The 18,637-nt window shown below is 53.6% G+C and overlaps 1 protein-coding gene across 1 annotated transcript in view; it reads left to right on the forward strand.

Moving 5' to 3' along the window:
- The window catches only part of LOC128271850 (zinc finger protein 177-like), a 34,038-nt gene that overhangs the window by 10,211 nt on the left and 5,190 nt on the right, over positions 1 to 18,637 (forward strand). The window contains exons 3-4 of the mRNA XM_053009515.1: positions 14,209 to 14,699; positions 17,789 to 17,954. Coding sequence (XP_052865475.1) covers positions 14,209 to 14,699; positions 17,789 to 17,954 — 657 coding nt within the window. The remainder of the gene's footprint in view (positions 1 to 14,208; positions 14,700 to 17,788; positions 17,955 to 18,637) is intronic.

The following is an 18,637-nucleotide window of genomic DNA, read 5'->3' on the forward strand; positions in this document are numbered from 1 at the left end:
GGTTGATTTTAGGTTGTCCCCACTTTTTGCCCGAATTCCAATTCCCCCCCCCCCCAATCGAATGTCCTCGATGGCGGGCTACCGAAAACACGCACCCCGCACGCACACGCGGCTCGCCTGGGCGCTGGATCGCCCGGATCACCGAGAGGCAATATTTCAGCACCGCACCTAATAAATATTTAAATTAGCTTCAATCAATCGAAAAATTGGCCTTCGGAGAGAGAGATAGAGAGGTTTTGATTGATCTGCTCATTTCGTGTGATCAAACCACCGACAGCACAAGATTCGATCGATCGAAGGGCACCAGATACTGATCAGGATACTCTTGGACACGATCGCCTGAACTACCGTTAGCTCCATTCGAAATGGAGCTGGACCTTTTTTCTATGTGGAACACCAGAAACAATCGAAGCCCTCGATCGAAGCGATTAGAAAATGATGATTTTCTGAGAACGAACGGATTCGAGCAGTTTGAACAAATTGAACGAAAAAATGATGGAAAGCTTTTTACACAAAACACAGGTTTTCAATATCCTCATTATGAGGGCATCCTTCAGGATCAATGCCAATACATGCAATCACCACTTCAGTACTTGAAGACCGATTGTAAACGGTGAGTCAAGAAAAGTTTTAGAGACGCGGCAGCCCTCAAGAATTTTCCAGATGGCGGCCCTGAACGAAAGTACAATGACTCGAATTTCGTGCTCGAAAATTGCAACCCCAAATTGCGGGCCGCCAATACAGCAAACACACGCTAGGTCCGGCGTCCGGTACTGACTTTACAATTAGCGGCCAGTTGTACCCGTTGGCACGTTTTCAGGCTGCCCATTACATTATTTCACAATTACAATTAAAATACCGTTTTGGGGCGTCCAGGAGTTGGCGCTCCCGGGGAAGCCGGGTGGAGAAAGTCCGGAATGACGGCTTGCCGGCTTGGCCGGTTTCATCAATGAATTTCATATCGCTCAAATGGCGGACGGTCAATGGAAGGTGAGCTCAATTTTCCGCCCTGACCTCGGCTGCAGCATCAATCAGGTGGGGGTTATTATCGTGACTCGCGCAACCTCCATTCATGTTCCGTGCCCGTGCCGCTCCGATAGAAGGGCTTCCCGGTCCGGTCCGGTCCGGTGCCTGGCCCTGGCCCGGTTCGGTGTACATTCGGTAGCACGTTTGTAAAATTGGCTCAATGAAACGAACCTACCCCCGAACAATCGTCTATATGATCAGCAAGAATACGCTCCGGCACCGGGAGTTAATCGATCTTTTCGGCCGGCCGAATGGCCGAAAATAAGGACCAAACCCGGGCAGGACCTGGGCGAAGAAACGAAAGCAAATTCCAGCCCCTGCATCGCCGGATGGCGCTGAAATGGCTGAGCTCCACGCAGGAAAGCATAATTTCACGTAAAAACGCAAACCGCAATAAAAAGAGCTGTCCAGAGTCGGGAGAACGTGCAATTACTTGGCCGGACTCGCCGCCTGCCGCCGTCGCCGTCAGTGGTCCCGCCCGCGGCTCACGGACCCCGCGAAAAGGATGATGTACACGGATTTGGGTGAACGGGGCACCAGGATACCGGGCACCGCCAGGTTCGTTTGAATTCATTTACGGACCCCGGCCGTAGGGTGCTTCCGAATTTCGGTGCCCTTACGGGCAAACTTTGGTTTTCGCCTTTTTTTGTCCGTTATTTTGTATTTACGTTTTTACGAATCCCTTTTCGGGGGGCCCCCGAGGCGTTTTGGCCCCCGTCGGACGGACGGCCGGGTAACGATTTCCGGCTGCCGCGATGGGCAGCAGCTTAGGAGTCAAATCCGTAATTGCACGAAACGACGGCAGTGCGCGCGCGCGCGCAAGGACACGGCAGCATCGCAAGAAATATGTGCGGCCACACCTCGGAAAAGCCACGGCGTGGTCCAGGAAATCTGCTAAATTAAAATAAAAAATCAAACCCCCGTGGCCGTGGCGTAAGCAAAAAGGGCCGGAACGCAAGCTAACGAGAAAATCAAGGGCCACCAAAAAGCTGCAACCGATTTCGGGGCTTGGTAGCCGCAAACGCGTCCAAACCGCTTTCATAAAGCATTTATGAATAATTTAAACGTTTCCTGTGGTCATTTTGGGAGCGATGTTGGAGGGGTGGCTGAATGGACTGACGGGGAATTCCGCCCGGGGACGGTGCGCCGAAGTCATAAATTCCTGCAAGGGCTCCGGCTCATCTTGGTGCGCAGCGTACTCTGCCCAACCCCGGACTCTGCACCGTTTGGAAGCCAGAAATCTGAGAGTCAATCCGGATTCGTGTCTCCGCCTCTATTTCCGGCAAACGAATTGGCCAAAGCTATTCTAATTGGGCTAAAAGATGTGAACAATTTTACCGCAGCATCGCAGGAAATGAGTTTCTGAATTACCCGAAAATAACATCCTTTAAATTGTGTAGCATTTTTGCATGCATAATTTAAGGGTGCTTCTAACTTTCAGTTACATACACTAGATAATGGAAAAGAGTCTGCGTAGTTGGCTTTATGCCGTATAGACGTCGTATTAGTTATCCTACTTCGGGTGGTGATATTGCTCTTTAAGGGAAAAGTCTTTATTTATTCTTCTAAAATTCTTCTGGTGTGTTCAAATAGTTTTAATAATTTTGTATTTCCGCGGGCTACTTGTATTCGATTTTCGAATTATTTATGGCGTTATTGTGACAAGGTCGGCCATTTTGAGTGATCAGTCGATTTTTGACAACTGGTTTGCGTGGATGTGTTTTGACTCATCGTCGATTTTTGTCGACTCCAAAAGAAATTGACCAGTAAGCGATAATAACTGTCTAATTTTTCTATTAACAAACAAAACTCTACTGATCCCTAAAACCGCGGTATAGTTTTACAGGTACTATCAACCTAATGTCGAGCTATCAAAAACAAATAAATATCGGTTCAAAAATATGTAAATGTATATATTCAACAGTTAAATTTGTTTTATATCTAGAAGTTCAACAGAAGAGCACATTCAATGAAATTATCAAATTACTCATAATGTGATGAAAATGTAGCTTCTTTATAAAACTTATTTCAAAAACAAAATAATTTCCATTTAAAACATGATCACAAAGGCACGTTTCTTAGACCTGTTTAGATCGTTTGGCTGGCCCGATCGCAACCGTTACCGTGCCAGATTGCGATAGAAATGTGGCCAGGTGCAGTCCTTCGCAGTTCTCCGGGCGCACCACGCTCGGTCCAAAGTGCTGCAAGTTAGAAACATCGCCACGCCAGCTAACCATAGCCTACCCATTTTAATTCCCATTCATGTTGCTGCTGCTCCTGCCGTTGCTGCCGCTGCTGCTGCCACATCGTGCTCATCGCCCGGAGGCATTTAACTTTAAAACAAACTAATAATACAGTAAACGGCCAAATGACGTTTGTAAATATGAGTACCATCAGGAGGGGGCTCAACCGCGCCATTATTGCACGAGATTGCACGATGGGGCCAGCAGTGCCTCGTGGGGCTCCGACCCCTTGCCCACCCGGCCCCGGTGCCTGCCCTGCCCTGCCACCGGGATTTGGGTTCGTGGCGACCGGGCAAACATACCGGGCACCAAATAGCTAGGCGATTGCGTGCGGAAAAATGCAACACAACTGCAACTGCCGCAACTCCGGCTCCGACTCCGGCTCCGACTCCGGCTCTGGGCTTGCTACCGGTTCGACCGCCTCTGGATAAGCGCCTGGCCGAGCCGAGAAGCACCCCGGTGCTCGCTGCGAGTGACGGCGACGACCATAAACACTTGCTACCCGATTTGGAGTCGAGCATCTTTAATCACGGACAGGAAATGAGACCTTACTCAGAGACCCGCTCGGCACCAGGGAAGACGACGCTAGGGCCCGCGGTGTGCCTGTTCTCGCACCGACATCCTCCGTTGGCCCCCGCTCCCTTGCCATCTCGCTGTCACGCTCCGCGCTTGTGCTACCTTTTAGCAACACTAAATGGCCACGGCTACGGTCAAGTGCGAGAACTTTAATTTGCATGCAGAGCCCCGGAGAAGAAGCTCCTGCGCTAGGGCCAACGGCATCGGGTTTCCGAATCCGCACTGCCGATAGCGCGTACGGACGCCATAAAAAAGGATGTATGTGGCCGCTAAAAATTGAATCATAAAACCACCGTTCACATTAACGTGTCCCCCGGTCGGCCGGCCCGGATAGTTATCCGTTTCCGGTCGCTCGCACACACGCGGTTAGACGGGCTACAAAATGGTTACGGCCGGCCAATCGAACGCGACGCACGCAAACGCACGATCGATCGTGATCTCGCGCCGCGCAAAACACGCGACACTTTGCGTGAACCCGATAATCGATCCCACAAGATCTGGGGCCACGATCGCCGTCTCCGGTCCGGTAGCGTGCCTCCGGTGCGCCGGCTCGGATTAATCTTCCCCACACCGCGCCACCACGTGGCACACGCAGCGCACCGCTGTGTGTGACGGAATTAATTACCATCGGCATGCACTCGGCCATCATGATTGGCCCGGTCCCCGAAAAAAAACCAACGAAACAACCCCGCGACGCCATTACCCGGTGGCCGGTTTTTCGGTGGCCGATTATATTCGGGGCCGATTATCCTCCTGCGGCCATTGGTGCGTGCGTGATCGAAGGACATTCGCTGATTACCGTCCGTTATCTGATGCAATAGGTTTTAATCGGCCTTTGGAACGTTGTAACGTGTGTAAGATTTGAGTGGACGACGCGGAATCGAGTATCGGATTGTCGGGTGGCGAACCTCGGGCCTATCGATAACGACCGGCCCGATACCCGATCGGAAAACATAATTCGTTCCGCAGCCACCGCAGCACGGCAGCCCCTGGGGCAACGCGCGGCCAGAGCGCGGGTCCCCGGGGACACCCATTCGAGGTCCGTTCGTACGTCGTTCCAGCTTGTCGTTTCAATTTGTCATCTAAACTGTCATATATTTATTATTTACCCGGTGGCTTCCTTTCCCGGTCTCACCGGAGCCGTTTGCGTTGCGTGTCTGCTAGTGTGTGCGTTGCTTCGGGCTCCCCCCGGCCCGCTCCCGGGTGCCCGGAGTTCTGGAGCCCTCGACGAGGCAAACCCCCTTGAAGCCCGCCTCAGGGAACTCGACCGGGGATTCGGTTTTTAGTGCCGGCTTCGTCTCGCTTGAACTTTAAGTGCGGACGAACGAGTACCGGGGTGGCCCGGGGGTCGCCCGGAGAGGGGGATGGCTCCGGCGCCGGCCCGTATGGTATCCCGAGGACATGCGGACTGCGAAATAAAATAATTAAACGTACGGGAGGTGCGGTGCAGTGCGATGGTTTCTGCAATTGCCTGCGCTTCCTGCCGACGGTCGGACGGTCGGCCGATGATATATGAAGCACACACGGCGACCGCACGGCCATTCTCGTGTGTCCGTGGCCTTCGCCTCGCCAGGAGCGGCCCTCGAACCGAACGCTGGGAGCCTGGGAAAAAGCCCCGTCCGGCCGGTCGGCGCCCCCTCGGGCGCTAAAGTCCTTTCGTCCCATTCAGGCATAATTACAGCTCTTCCAGCCAACGTGTGCGTGTGCGTGCGTATGTGTGTGTCGCTCTCTACGACCCACGAGTATTAAGTACATTATCCGATTTCGGGTCCACTTGCCGGGCGATGGTGCGGGCCGAAAATGTGGCCGCCCGATACCAGATCTTTAATAAATCCCCGACGCCAGCGCCGCCGATCGGCTCCCGATCGGCGGCCCAGTTAAGTCATAACCATTTTCATCGAGTCACCATTCCCATTAGGACGTGTGGTAAGCTGGCGGGCCGATTTGGCGGGTCGCGCCGTCCGAAACTAGAAAGTCATCGCGCGCCCGTCGTCGGTGGCGCAAAGTCATCCAGTTCCCCGAGCATCGCTCCCCGCCGTCGCCATTTGATCTCCACGAGCCGGGACCGGGTTCGGCGCCGCTATCACTCCCATATATCTCCTCCACGACCTGGCCCCCGGTACGGTCAGTCCCGATCGGCCATCATTCGATTCGGTCTCTAAATCCGCTTAACCGAGGCGCAACGAGGCCGGGTCGTGTCGGGCCCCGGTATCGTGTTCACCGGATCGGGACCCTCCGAAATTGGAATGCCAGAGCCAGTGGGCTGCCCCCGGCCCCCTTTCCCAGCTGGCTGCCGAAAACAAATGACCGCCGGAGCCGGGGCCACAACGCCGGGTCGCGCTAGATTGGGGCACCACGGTCAAATGGATTATCGGCTCCGTCGCTTTCGGGCTCTGGACGTTCCGCCACACATCCCAAGGGTCCACCGTTTGAGTAGAACCTTCGTTTGAATTGTTTCAACCCTAAACACCTCTCTTCTAATTTACACCAACCTGCTCAGTGCTGGAGCGATATGTTTTGGGCCGTTATCTGATGAAGAATTTGCGCCACTTCATGATGCATAAACCGACTCTCTACAGAAGCAACAGTCCAGATGGACACACGATAGGCAATACACGACTTCCCTGCGGTCCCATTCATTCACGAAATCTCGTCTTACGGGCACGCCAGCCCCGCTTAACAAGCCACTGCGGGGTCCACCGCTAACGGTGACCTCTTTCTAGCCGACATCAATCTCAACACCTCGGGCGAGCAAATAATTATGTTTCTCCTATTCCGAACCACATCTCCCATCACCAGGGAGCTCCGCAGGGGTTGGGTCGGTTCATAAATCACTGTTTTAACTATCGAAACAAGCAGATCTTCGTGTTGCGCACCGCGCTCGGGGGCCACTCGCTTCACCAGCTGCCTTCCAGCGAACGGCAGAAATCATTCACAAATCGTTTCCCGGCCACGGCAACGAAAATCTTCCTCATCTCCCTCCGTGAGCAACACGCGCACACGCACGGCCCCGAAAATGGCCTGGATGGGGTGTAACTAAATCGTCCCTAATTACGATAATTTCATTTCCGGCCCCAAGACCGTCACGACATCTCTTCGGCGGACGTCGCACTCGGACTCGTACTCGACGCAAGCTAAACGACCCGACGACTGACTGGCGGGACCTTGGCCACCAGGAGAAACAACACACAAGAAACCATCGCATGATTACGCATCCGACGCGACTGCCCCCGAAACCAGAGCCAGGAACCACCGGGGCACGGCACATAAAACTATGGAAAAAGTCGGACAGAACATGCAACAAAACGAACCGATGATCATGTGGCCCAATGTTTAGTGCTTCTAATAAATGGTTCAAATCAGCTTTTCTGTCTGCGCCACGACGAAGACACGATGATGAGAGGCAAATGTATTGGAGCTGATGATGATGATGATAAGTCAGCCAGCCAGCCTGCCAGCACCTGTGCTGATGGGTCGTCGCCATCGCCGCCAGTCCCCCAGGTGTGTAGTGCACCGGAAACATAAAACCAAAGCTCGATTTATTGGGTTCCAAACACCCGAAAACGTCGTGTTCGTTTGCTTCTGCGGACCCCATAAAACCGGACCACCATACTTCGGAAGCCAAACGGTTTTCGAAACCATTAACAAGCCTCCAAATAATTGAGTTCAAATTAGCAATTAGATTAGATTTTCGAAAGCCCCCAACAAAGTGACACACTGGCTACATCTTTGTCTCCCGACCATAAACACTATCCTTCTGCGGCTCGGTGGCCTTCGATAAGTTCTAATAAACAGTTTCTAAGCTTATGGCGCCTGGAAACACATCCCAATCGTACGGCGCACGGCGCTCGGCGGACTTTTCGGGCGCCTAATCGAACATCTTGTTAAAGACGTCAGTTTCCGTAATGAATTTTTATTTTGATTCGATTTTTATGACCGCCGCGTTTCCAAATTTGTCTCGGCCAGTCGGCGACAAGAGTGCCCGGGGGGGTGTTCGTCGCTTAAGTCTTTCGTTCTTCTTCTGCTCCCAAGCTGCCGGGTGCTCCGACAAGCGCTAAGCTCCAAGTCATGAATGAATCGAAGCCGGGACAAGAATGGCACGAACCCTCCGCACACACGAACAATCGCGTCCCGAGTGGAGCAAACTTTGACGATCGCGTTTTTGTTGTCATTCGCAAAGGAGCTAGCGCACCGTCCACCGTGGTACGTTTTTGCCAGGCCCAACACCCGGGCCCCTTGCTCGGGGGGCCAAGAACGAGCACGACACGGGACATCAGCTAGCGTAAGCTGGAATTATAATGATGTTATAATTTATGGTGGTCGTTTTTTGTCTTTAGCTCGCCCGGAGGCTCGAGTTCTGGCTACTCTAAGCGCGGGTTTGCACGTACTGCAAACCCCTGGTCCGGTGTCCCGCGTGATGATGAATGATAGAGCAAACACACTCGCGCTCGGACCCTTTGGCGTACGGCCCGTACGGGTCTGTAATCTCGGGAAGAGCCTTTCCTAGCGTTAGCTACCGCTCTGTCCATTGCCATTCACACTATTCAAAGTAGAGCAAAACCGCGATTCGCGTGAAGCCTGAAGATCGCGGCCATACTCGTACCCGCGCACTCGTGGCCTCAAATCGAGCCAAACGATGGCTGAACGACAGAAAATAATGCCTTAGACTATTAAACTTTTGCCGTAAAAACAAGCACGGCTCGCATCCCGATCGGCTCGCCGAGAACTAGAAATACTACGGGACGGACGACGCTCCAGCTTCGATCCAGGGACGAAAAGAAGCTGATTAATGTTTTGTTTATCCGCCTCGTCCGCGGCCGGCCGGTCGGGTTTAGTCCATGCGATGGCTTCGCTACCCTTTCTGGCCCGATACCTCGAGGGACAAATCGGGCGCACGTGTTTGGCGCAGACTAGTGCGGCTCGGCTCCAAATGGCCCCGTTTTAGACGAGCAACTTTGGATAATTATTAGATATGGAGTCCGAGATAGAGGGGTCCCAAACCGGTGGGCCTGCGGTGACTGCGAAAACAAATTCCAAAATTAATTAGTCCCTCCACGGTGCCCGGCCCGCCGAGCGACGAGCCTTGTTTGCGACGCGGACGACCCCGGCCAAAGGTTGCGCACAGGTGGTGGGCCTACCGAGATGGGGCCTGCCCAGAAGCCAGTTTAATCAAACTCCCATCAGCCCACGGAAACTCGAGACAAATTTGATCTCCTGTCCGGTCCAAATAAATCCATTCCTTTCATCCCGTTTGCAGCCACCGCGCAACATCATTAATAATGTTTCCTCCGTTAGCCGCGCCGCGGCCAACGGCCGGGGGACGGAACGCCATCGCGAGTTAGGGGTTAATGAGTTTATTGCATGTGGATCGAATTGAGGAACAAATAACCAATACCACTATCGAAGGCGAGCATCGAGCGGACCACAATCGCCCTGACCATCGAAATCGAAGCACGGCCCTTTAGCGTGGCTCAGGACCGAGATGGGCAATCGATTACGTGACAGGCTCCAAAACTGCAATATTTGTAAAACAAAAGATCATGTTCGTTTGGCAATATAATAAACAATTTAATTTAGGTTGATAAGACGGTTCTCAGAATTCCCCAGAATCCAAAACATTCTTCGACAAATAATCGGTTCATTTCCATTGCACGCTACACCGTAGTGACGTTGCTCCTACGGCAAACAGTAGCGACCGCTGCTGCCGTACGTAACCCTTCGAGAACCCGCCTTCTTAATTGATTCACCGCCAACAAGCAGCAACAACCGCTATTTGTTTTAAATGGTCTGATTAGATGCCGGGGTTTCATTCCGGCGCGATGTTCGCAGCACGCTTGCCATGTCTGGCAGCCTCCAGAGATTCGAATCCGGACGACCGGCGCACCGGCGTTGGATCAAATTGATCACTAATCGCGGTGCGTGACTTCATCGCCTATCGAACGCGCATCAAACGGCGCATTGTGTGACGGGGAAAAGTGCAGCGGGAAAAAACGGCCTGCCTGGCAGTCCGAAACAATATCGTAGCATGGGCCTAATTACAAGCCGTGATCTACACGCAATTGCTGCAACCCCTGAAACCGGATGCCGCGGAATCGATTGATCAACGGGTGCGCTCGAAAATCGTTGATACTACAGTGCACTGCGCAGCCAAATCTCGATTTCGCATTGTTTGTCTTCGATTCGATTCGATGCACGTGTGCGTGATTGCGGATGCGTTCGCGTGCACGGTGCGTGCAGCTGGCACCCCCAGTTTGCTCCTGTCAGTTCCGATATGATCGAGCGGCAATCCGCGGAATCCGCTGGAAACCATAATTCAATTGTTTTTTGTGCTAACAACCACACTCCGCGTTACGTGTGACCCTCCGGCGGGCGCTGAAGCTCGTTGAACCATGAGCGCTGCAATTAGCAAAATCAATACAATTTCTTACACTCATGTACGGCGGGCGGTTTGCCTTTCGCGCCTCGCGCGATGCCGCCGGGTTTGGCGTTAATTTATGTGTCACGCGTGTCAAGTGAAACGCGGCCTCCCCGTTGACACAAACCGAACCACCATTAACCATAGCGTTCGGTCTGAAAGCGGCGGTTCATTTCTACAATCGAAAATCGCCACCTTTTTTACCATACACGGGTTGCGCCAACATGCGTGATCGCGATCGTACGCATCGCAACGATTGCGTTGAAGAGCCACACGCCACAAAAACGTCTTTCGCCCTACTCGGGCCCGCGAGGCGTAAATTGTCGCACTTTATTCTTTTCGGGATCCTTCACGGGGCCAGGCCATCGCGGGCTGTATATGGCACCTCCATCGATCGATCGCCTCCGATCCGAACTGTGGTCGATTATGTGAACTTTTGCTTCTGGTTCTTCCCGGCGCAGCTGGACCCGGACCGTAACCTCGTTTCGAATGTCTCGTTTATGGTTTGCAGTGCTCTCGGATCGATTTCATGCTCTCCTGCAAATGAAAAGTTCCCTGCAAGTGCAAGGACTAAATATAGATTTTTTTTTTCGTAGCTTTCGGTCACCGAGGCCCCAACAAATCGGTCACCATTTTTTTTTTTCACCGAACCCCACAATGCAGCGGCTTCGACGCGTGTCGAAACAATAACAATGTATCCACCCCCGGCCCGGCGAGCGCGAGACAGATGGAATGGAAAACAGAAACACGGAACGACCAATCGGAACCGGGTGGGCACCGACCGTTTAACGAGCGTTGCACAAATCATAGCGATCGCGCCCCAACACGACGACGATTGGGCCCCCCTGGGATGGCTTCGAAATTTCGACCGGTTGGCCTCGGCAGGGAACCCCTCGGCAGGACTCCCTCCCGCCCCAAAAGGCGGTGGGTGGCGGGGGGCGCAACAAAAGATAAACAAAAGGTGAAATCGGTTGTGCACCGAAACCGGGCACGGTACCGACACCAACACACCAACGGGGGTCCACGTTTTGGGCGTTTTAAGACGTCGGGGGTTCGTGTCTTTTGGGCGCAAGTCTTTTGATATTCGAGCGAACCGAGCCGCGATCGTCTTCGGGTTCGAAAGCTCTCTCGGGGCGCGATCGTCGAAAGCTCCGACCGCGCACACACACAATGAAGGGTTCGGGCTTCGGGCGGGCGTCGTGGTGTTATGGTTGGTCCGGCCCCCCCGCCAACACATGCACGGAGCACGCGCGCGCGACGGAGCTCGGGCTTTATGCTGCCCGGGCCCGGGCCCGGTCGGGGATCACGGTGCTACCGTGTGTGTTCAGGTGATCGGTTTCTGCTGATGCTGCTCCCCGGGCTGGGCCGGGTGGGGTTGCGGGAGGGATAGGTGTTTTTCTCCTGCTGCTGCTGCGCTGGATGGAGATCGGAAGGTCACGGTTGGAACGCGAGCATCTCGCGTGCCCAGTATCGATGCGAACGCTGAAACAAGTGGGTCCCAGCGTGTCCGTGTCCCAGCATCAGCGCACGGGGCAATGTGTACCGGGGTTGTTCCGCACCAGTTCCGTGCCAAAGTTCGATCGATTCGCTGTCCGGCCAGGTGGTTCACCACTTTCTTCTCCCGATTGAATGCAATTCACCCTGCGGCAAGACTGGCCCGAGGCCCCACCCAGTTGTAGTTGTCCTCAATAAGGATCACCGGATCGCGGGGAGCTAAACAAAAACAGTGTGCGTGCGTGCGTGCGTGTGTGAGAGAGAGAGTGCGAGAGTGTTGCGTGTGTCTGTGTGCGTTAAAAAACGTGAACGGATCACACTTTCGTTGTCAGGCGAACGACAAACATCGCCCAACATCTTGGCACGGAAGTGGCAAACAAAAACAACGGTAAAAACAAAGCACGGCTCAAAAAGTGGCAGCCAAATAAAAACAGTTCGACCGGCGAGCGCGGCGTGAACGTGAAGTAAAGGTTTCGAAAGGAATAAAACAAACCAAGCCCGGCCCGGACGAGAGGAGTAGCAACAAAAACGGCCACAGTAACGGCAGCAACAAGGCGTACTAACGTGCCAGCTGCCACCGGACCGTAGTCCGGACGTCAGGGATTGTGATTGATAACCGGTTAATTAAGCTCGGTCCCCCCCGCACCGGTCCGAGTGGCCCGCGGCCCCCAGTGCGCCCGTCCAGAGGCCCATCGGCCCGCGCCGTCCAGCGTGACGATGGAGACGTGTGTTTTGATACCGCAAGAATTTGCCCTCGCAGTGACAGGTGTCGGCGCTCGTCACTCGCCCGAACAGACGGCCACCGTTTGGTCCAGCGTGCCGATTCCCCCGGGACGCCTGTGCTACCCGTTCCAGGGTACGGTACGGATCGACAAGCTGGCCATCTTTACCAGCCTGCCCGAGCAAGACGTAAGTTGTTGGTTGATGTTGCTGGTACTGTTGTTGTTGTTGTTGGGCACCATATTGGATTGGGCAGCAGTGGCCCGGGGGCCATTTTCGCGCAACAAGCTACGCGCGGGAACTAGTGTAACTCATCTACGACGCTGCTCCGGGCGGCGAGCGTTTTGATTCGCTGACCAGCGTGTGAGCAGCGATTGTGCGCAGCCGGGTGGAACGCAAACGATGACGACGAATCCGCCCCTCACCGGTTCTGACCAGCCTCCCATGACGGTGGGAAACTCCGCCGAGAAACTCCTTCCCGACTTGAGCCCCCTTGCTTAAGAAAACAGAAAATATTCTTAAGATCGTTCCGGTCAGGTGAGGGAGCGCTGTACCTGATGACGTGACATCAGCGCGTCTTGGCATGGGAGTGCCAGAGTGCTGCAAGAATTATAATTACATCCGAGCTGATGAATGCGATGAATATGAGGGTTGTGTGGCCAGTATGGGTAACCACCGACCACCGACCGTTTTATTTACTATACCCGATGGCGGTGGTCAGCTACCCGAACATAGCAGGACTTTCGTTCGGGATTCCCACAGGGTTCCCAACCCGTGCCCGTATGAATTACACAATACTTCGCCTTCCGATCGGCTCGGCTAAACGTGGGAAACGGTTCGTTATTATGTTGCATTAGTTCCTAGCACTTTATGTAAATCCACAGGTGCGATCCACGGTGTGATGTGTTTGTCCAAAAAATATGCCGATGCGCATAACGATATCACTGCTGTCAGCACGATCGGCGCACTGGCGATCCGCACATCGCCCTTTAATGAGATCGATAGTGGACCCTCCAGTTGCGCTTCCTTACCGAGACGCACGTCCCGGCCGGTCTTGTCAAACCCGTTCCACAATTAATCAACGTAACGATCAGCAGTTCATTTACACTTTATCTCCTCGCCCAACCCCGACAGATCTGCGCGACCGGTGGCAACCCCAACATGGGGCTAGTGAGAGCCCCACGATGAGAGGAAAAAAAACGCACTCACAAATCAATTAAAAATGCAACGTTCCATATGAACCGCACTGGGGACCGGGTGCAATGGATGTACTTTCAATTTCAGCCCATTCCCATATGTTTCCCGATCGTGTCGGGCGAGCTTTTCTCGGGCGAAGCAATTAAATCATAAGACGAGCTGCAAACAACTCGCGCAACGCGCGACAAGTTTGCCGGTGGGGCCCCTGCCTGTGTCGGGGAGGGGTTCCCGCTACCTTCCCGGTCGACTCAGACCTAAGGCGACCGGTTACAAAGAAAGGCGATGCGTTGCGGTACAGTTTTCCCACTTTGGGAAGATCGATCCATTTCTCTTTCATCTTTTTATGCCACTCTTTGTTGCAGCGGCCCTTAACAACACAAAGACCGGCGGCAAAGACCTGTTGAGCCACCCTTTACGGGGCGGGAGAATTATGATGCCACGCAATTGAATAATAGAGAAAATTCCACACAAGCTTGAAATAGAAATCGGCAACAAGCCTCTCTAACCACGCTCTGTGTTTTTGGTCGTTCGGAACAGATTCCCCGCTGGACCTCTCGACGTCGCTGCTGTCGCGGGTCATGCTGCCGATCTCGCCGCCGTCGGGCGCCGAGGACGAGCACAAGTCGGTGTCGGGCGACGACTCATCGATCTCGATTTCATCCGGGGCCAGCACCGGCGACCGCTGCGACGGGGCCGCCCTCGACCTGGAGCTGGCCGCCATCACGGCCGGGGCCGCGCGCTCCTCGCCGAAGGCCCGCCCGGCGCCGCGCTCCGAGCGGGCCATGCTGCCGTGCGAGGTCTGCGGCAAGGCCTTCGACCGTCCTAGTCTCCTGAAGCGACACATGCGCACGCACACCGGCGAAAAGCCGCACGTCTGCGGCGTCTGCGGCAAGGGCTTCAGCACGTCCAGCTCGCTCAATACCCACGTCCGGATACACTCGGGCGAGAAGCCGCACCAGTGTCAGGTGTGCGGCAAACGCTTCACCGCCAGCTCCAATCTCTACTACCACCGCATGACGCACATCAAGGTAAGACCTTCGGAACGGGCGTCCCGAAAGATCGCGGACGGCCCGGAAAGACCGAATTCCCGCGAGCGGTCCGTAATTAAAACATTTATCCCTCCTTATCGGTCCTTTATGGCCCGGCGAAATTCTCTCTCTCTCTCTCTCCCTCTCACTCCACCTCCCTTTCGCACGCCATCGGCTCGGATCTTCCCATTTGGGCAAAATGCAACGTCCGTGTTTTTTACGATTATTAGCTGCCTTAATTGCCACCCCGTTACTTGATGAACCGTTTCTCTTCCACAACGACGTCGGCAGCGTCAGCGTCTGCTGCTGCTGCTGCAGGTCGCTGCAGTCCACCGCCGTTTGGGGGACCCCATTGGCCGTTTGGTCATTTGCAATCAAAAAGAATTTCTCAATTCTCGCATTCAAACACCGCCTCGAGTCGGCAATATCAAATTCGCGGGCGCACACACACACACACACAGGCGGGTACGCCGGCACCAGAAAACCATAAACCCGTTTATGTATCTCGGGAACGGTCACTTTCATCTCCCCAAAAAACCCACCGACGGCGTGTCCCCGGTTCGGGGCTTAATTAAAAAGAATTTATTAAAAAAAAGTAATTAGACTGGTTCTGCGGTTCTGGTCACGCAGACCGGCCCCGTGTGCCATACGATCTTCCCGGGTTGCCTCCCCCCCGCGGGCTCCGGTTCCGGACTGCCGCTCCGTTCGGTTCGATCGAACCAAAATCGAAAACCCAATTTCGATCAGTCCGCGGTTTGAGAGCGAGCGTGGCCGACACGATCGGTACGAGTCGATCCCATCAATCAAAGTCAACTTCAATGTTGTCACCATTCTCGGGCAACCTCGGGGTCCCCGTGGCCAATCCCTCCAGCGATTGAGTTGTTGCGCTCACGCCGGTTCCATTAGCCGAACCGGATCCGAGCGGACGTTTTATGATATTTTACATACAGCCGCCGCCGTCGCCGACAGAGGTGATCACTTTGGATAAAGTTTTGTCATCGGAAAGATGAAACTCGACCTTCGATAAGATACCGAACGAACCGACCGACGGACACCGGCTTGCGGTCTGCGGCGTATTTTCCGAAACATTATCTTCAAACGACCATCGATAAAAGATAAAGACGATCTTTCTTTCGGGTTTTTGGTCCGAAAAGCTCATTTGACGATTGTCTGGGGCGTCTTCTGGGGTGAGTCTCCTAATGGAGACACTATCAAGGAAGGGGCTTTGCGCCAGCCGGACCGTGAAGCCACAAAGTGCACCAATTTCCAAAACAAACACTCACATTTGCTCGGAACTCGACCACTTCTGGGCGCGACTTTCTGAAGGTTTCGCACCCGAACGGGGCCTTCTCGGGAGTGACCTGACAAAAACGGACCAACCGGTTGCTCCCAAAAGAGTCGACCCGATGGCGAAATAAAAACATTAAAGCCTTCGCAACCGATGCACACACGCGCACAGGCAAAAGACCAACAAAAGACCAGAAGGCTGGCCAAGCAACGGAAAGGTAGGTCGGCCCAAAAGGTCCCAAAAGACCACCAGATAACCGGTGGTGGTACCGTTTACGTTATGACCCGTACCATTTAGGAGTGTATCAATATTTTGCGGGTCCACGTTTTCTGTCGGAGCCCGCTGTGTGACAGTTTTGTTTTCGGCCGCTGTTGGCCATGCTTCGTGGCTTCCTGGCTTGCGCCCGGACACTTTGGCTTGGCGGTGGATGAAAGGGACCAGCGGCCGTAGCCTGCTTTTCCGGAGATTGCACCAGTTGGATTGCACCAGTCAGTTCGTAGTCGGTACCGCTGTCGGCAATGGCCAAATCGAGTCCGTTTTGGGTGGTTTTCAGCTCAAGTCGCGAGTCTTCCCGTGCACGTGTGTGTGTCTTCCGGGAAGAAAATATCTCGGCGTACGCGGACGACAACGACGTAATCCACGGTGCAACGTGCAACATAATCGAAAGTGATACCGAATCGAGACGACATGGCCAGCCCGCGAGTTGCGACCGCGATTAAGCACGTCGTGAGTTACGAGCGGCTATTAGTGAAATATGCTTTGATCCTGCGCCGCACAAGACAAGGCAGCGAGGCAAACAATCATACAAACATTCTGGGCCCCTCTTTCGGGCCTTTTGAAGAAATTGCCATTATTTGGCACCGCTGCTCACTGGGCCGCTGGACTATTACTAGTTGTCCTTCGAACTGCGAATTTTCGAAGAACCCGTTTTGGAGCCCTTCGTCCCGTAGGACAGAAAAGTATTTCACGGAAATCGAACCAGAGCAGAGACAAAACGGTCCACGGGACAATGAGAATATTCTTCCAATCATAGACGGTGTCGATCGTGAGATCGTTTGTTTTTTTTTCGATCGGAACCGGCAAAGGAAGAATGTTACCCATCTTGGGGCCCCGAGGCAGATATCAAAGGATTCGAACGATGACAGCTGGCTCTGTGTAGGGCTGCAGGACGCACGGAATGTCCCATGCGGTCGGTATTCCGGGCTGTTATGTTTCTCGTCTTCACTAACCTTTTCTCGACCGATGCCGCTTTCCATCAAAAGTCCTAAAACACAACCAGCCAGCCAGGGACCAAGGCAAATTACGACGACGGCCTGCGTCAGACCAATTTAACACAGACACACACACACGGGCGCATCAGGAATACGCCATCTCATATCAAACGGACACGTTGATTGCCGGTAATCATAAACCAATAAAAACGGAAACAATCCTTCCACTTTCGAGCACTGGCCAACCCGAGCTGCGATGCATCTGAGCAGGATGTAGACCCTGAAACCTTTAAAAACGATGAGCCAATGCCAGGCCATGCCAGGGGCCCTGACATGGCAAAAGGACGACGACCAAAGCGAGTGCTGTCGGAAATTTCTTTGCAACACCTGTCGTAAAAGCCGAAGGACGTCGAAAACGGAACGTTACGAACGGGGTTTCCTGTATTTAATTACTAAATACTTTTAAAATCGCATTTTATTACTTTGCCCAAAACGATTGTACGAACGATTGTCCACGTTGCCTCGATTTTCTCACTTTCACCGGAGGTAGTATTTTTTGTTTAATTTGAACTTTCTGTCTCTGCTTGCAGGAAAAACCCCACAAGTGTGGTCTGTGCTCCAAATCCTTCCCGACGCCCGGTGACCTGAAGTCGCACACGTACGTCCACAACGGGTCCTGGCCATTCAAGTGTCACATCTGCTCCCGGGGCTTCTCCAAGCAGACCAATCTCAAGAACCATCTCTTCCTACACACCGGTAAGTGCGTTCGCTTTTTGCGCGCTGTTTCCCCCAAATAAAAAAAACGGAATTAAGGACGCTCCTTTGTCCGTGGATTGCGGAGATCCTCGCGAGCCGCCACTGACTTGCGGCACCCAGAACCGAACGAAAAACGGAAAAAATACGGTTCACTCACCTGTTCGTTAGTGGAACATTAAAAGCAACAGCAACCATTCCGGTCACCAACACCACATGCGCAATGGGCCCCGTGGCAAGGCGAGCCTGTCCTCGATTGCGTTGCTTCCTGCGAGCCAGACCCGTGTGGTGGAGTGATCGTTAGTTGAAGGATGTGCACACATGCTGTTGTTCGTCCTTTCCTTGTGGTTGCGTGTAAACGGAAACATTTGGCTTTCGATACGGTTGATTTAGGGCCGGAATCGGAAGAAAAGGCGAACGTAAAGTCGGCGAGCCGGCGGCTTTACCAACACACAAGCTCTACTTTATTGAGCGTCAGCAGCGGCGGCTAGCATATGCAAGCATCTGACTCCGGTTTCGGAAGGGCCTACGGAGGGCCCAACAGAAAACGGTGAAAATGATGTCGAAAAAGGCACTGCTGGCTGGAAGTCAAGTGAATGACGGTGGTACAACCGTTCCGGCACCAATGCGAAAGCAGGAAGAAATGTGTAAAACGCCAGATAACGTCAAACGCGAACCCTTCATTC

This window comes from Anopheles cruzii, chromosome 3 (assembly GCF_943734635.1).
Source record: "Anopheles cruzii chromosome 3, idAnoCruzAS_RS32_06, whole genome shotgun sequence".
NCBI classification, from domain to species: domain Eukaryota; kingdom Metazoa; phylum Arthropoda; class Insecta; order Diptera; family Culicidae; genus Anopheles; species Anopheles cruzii.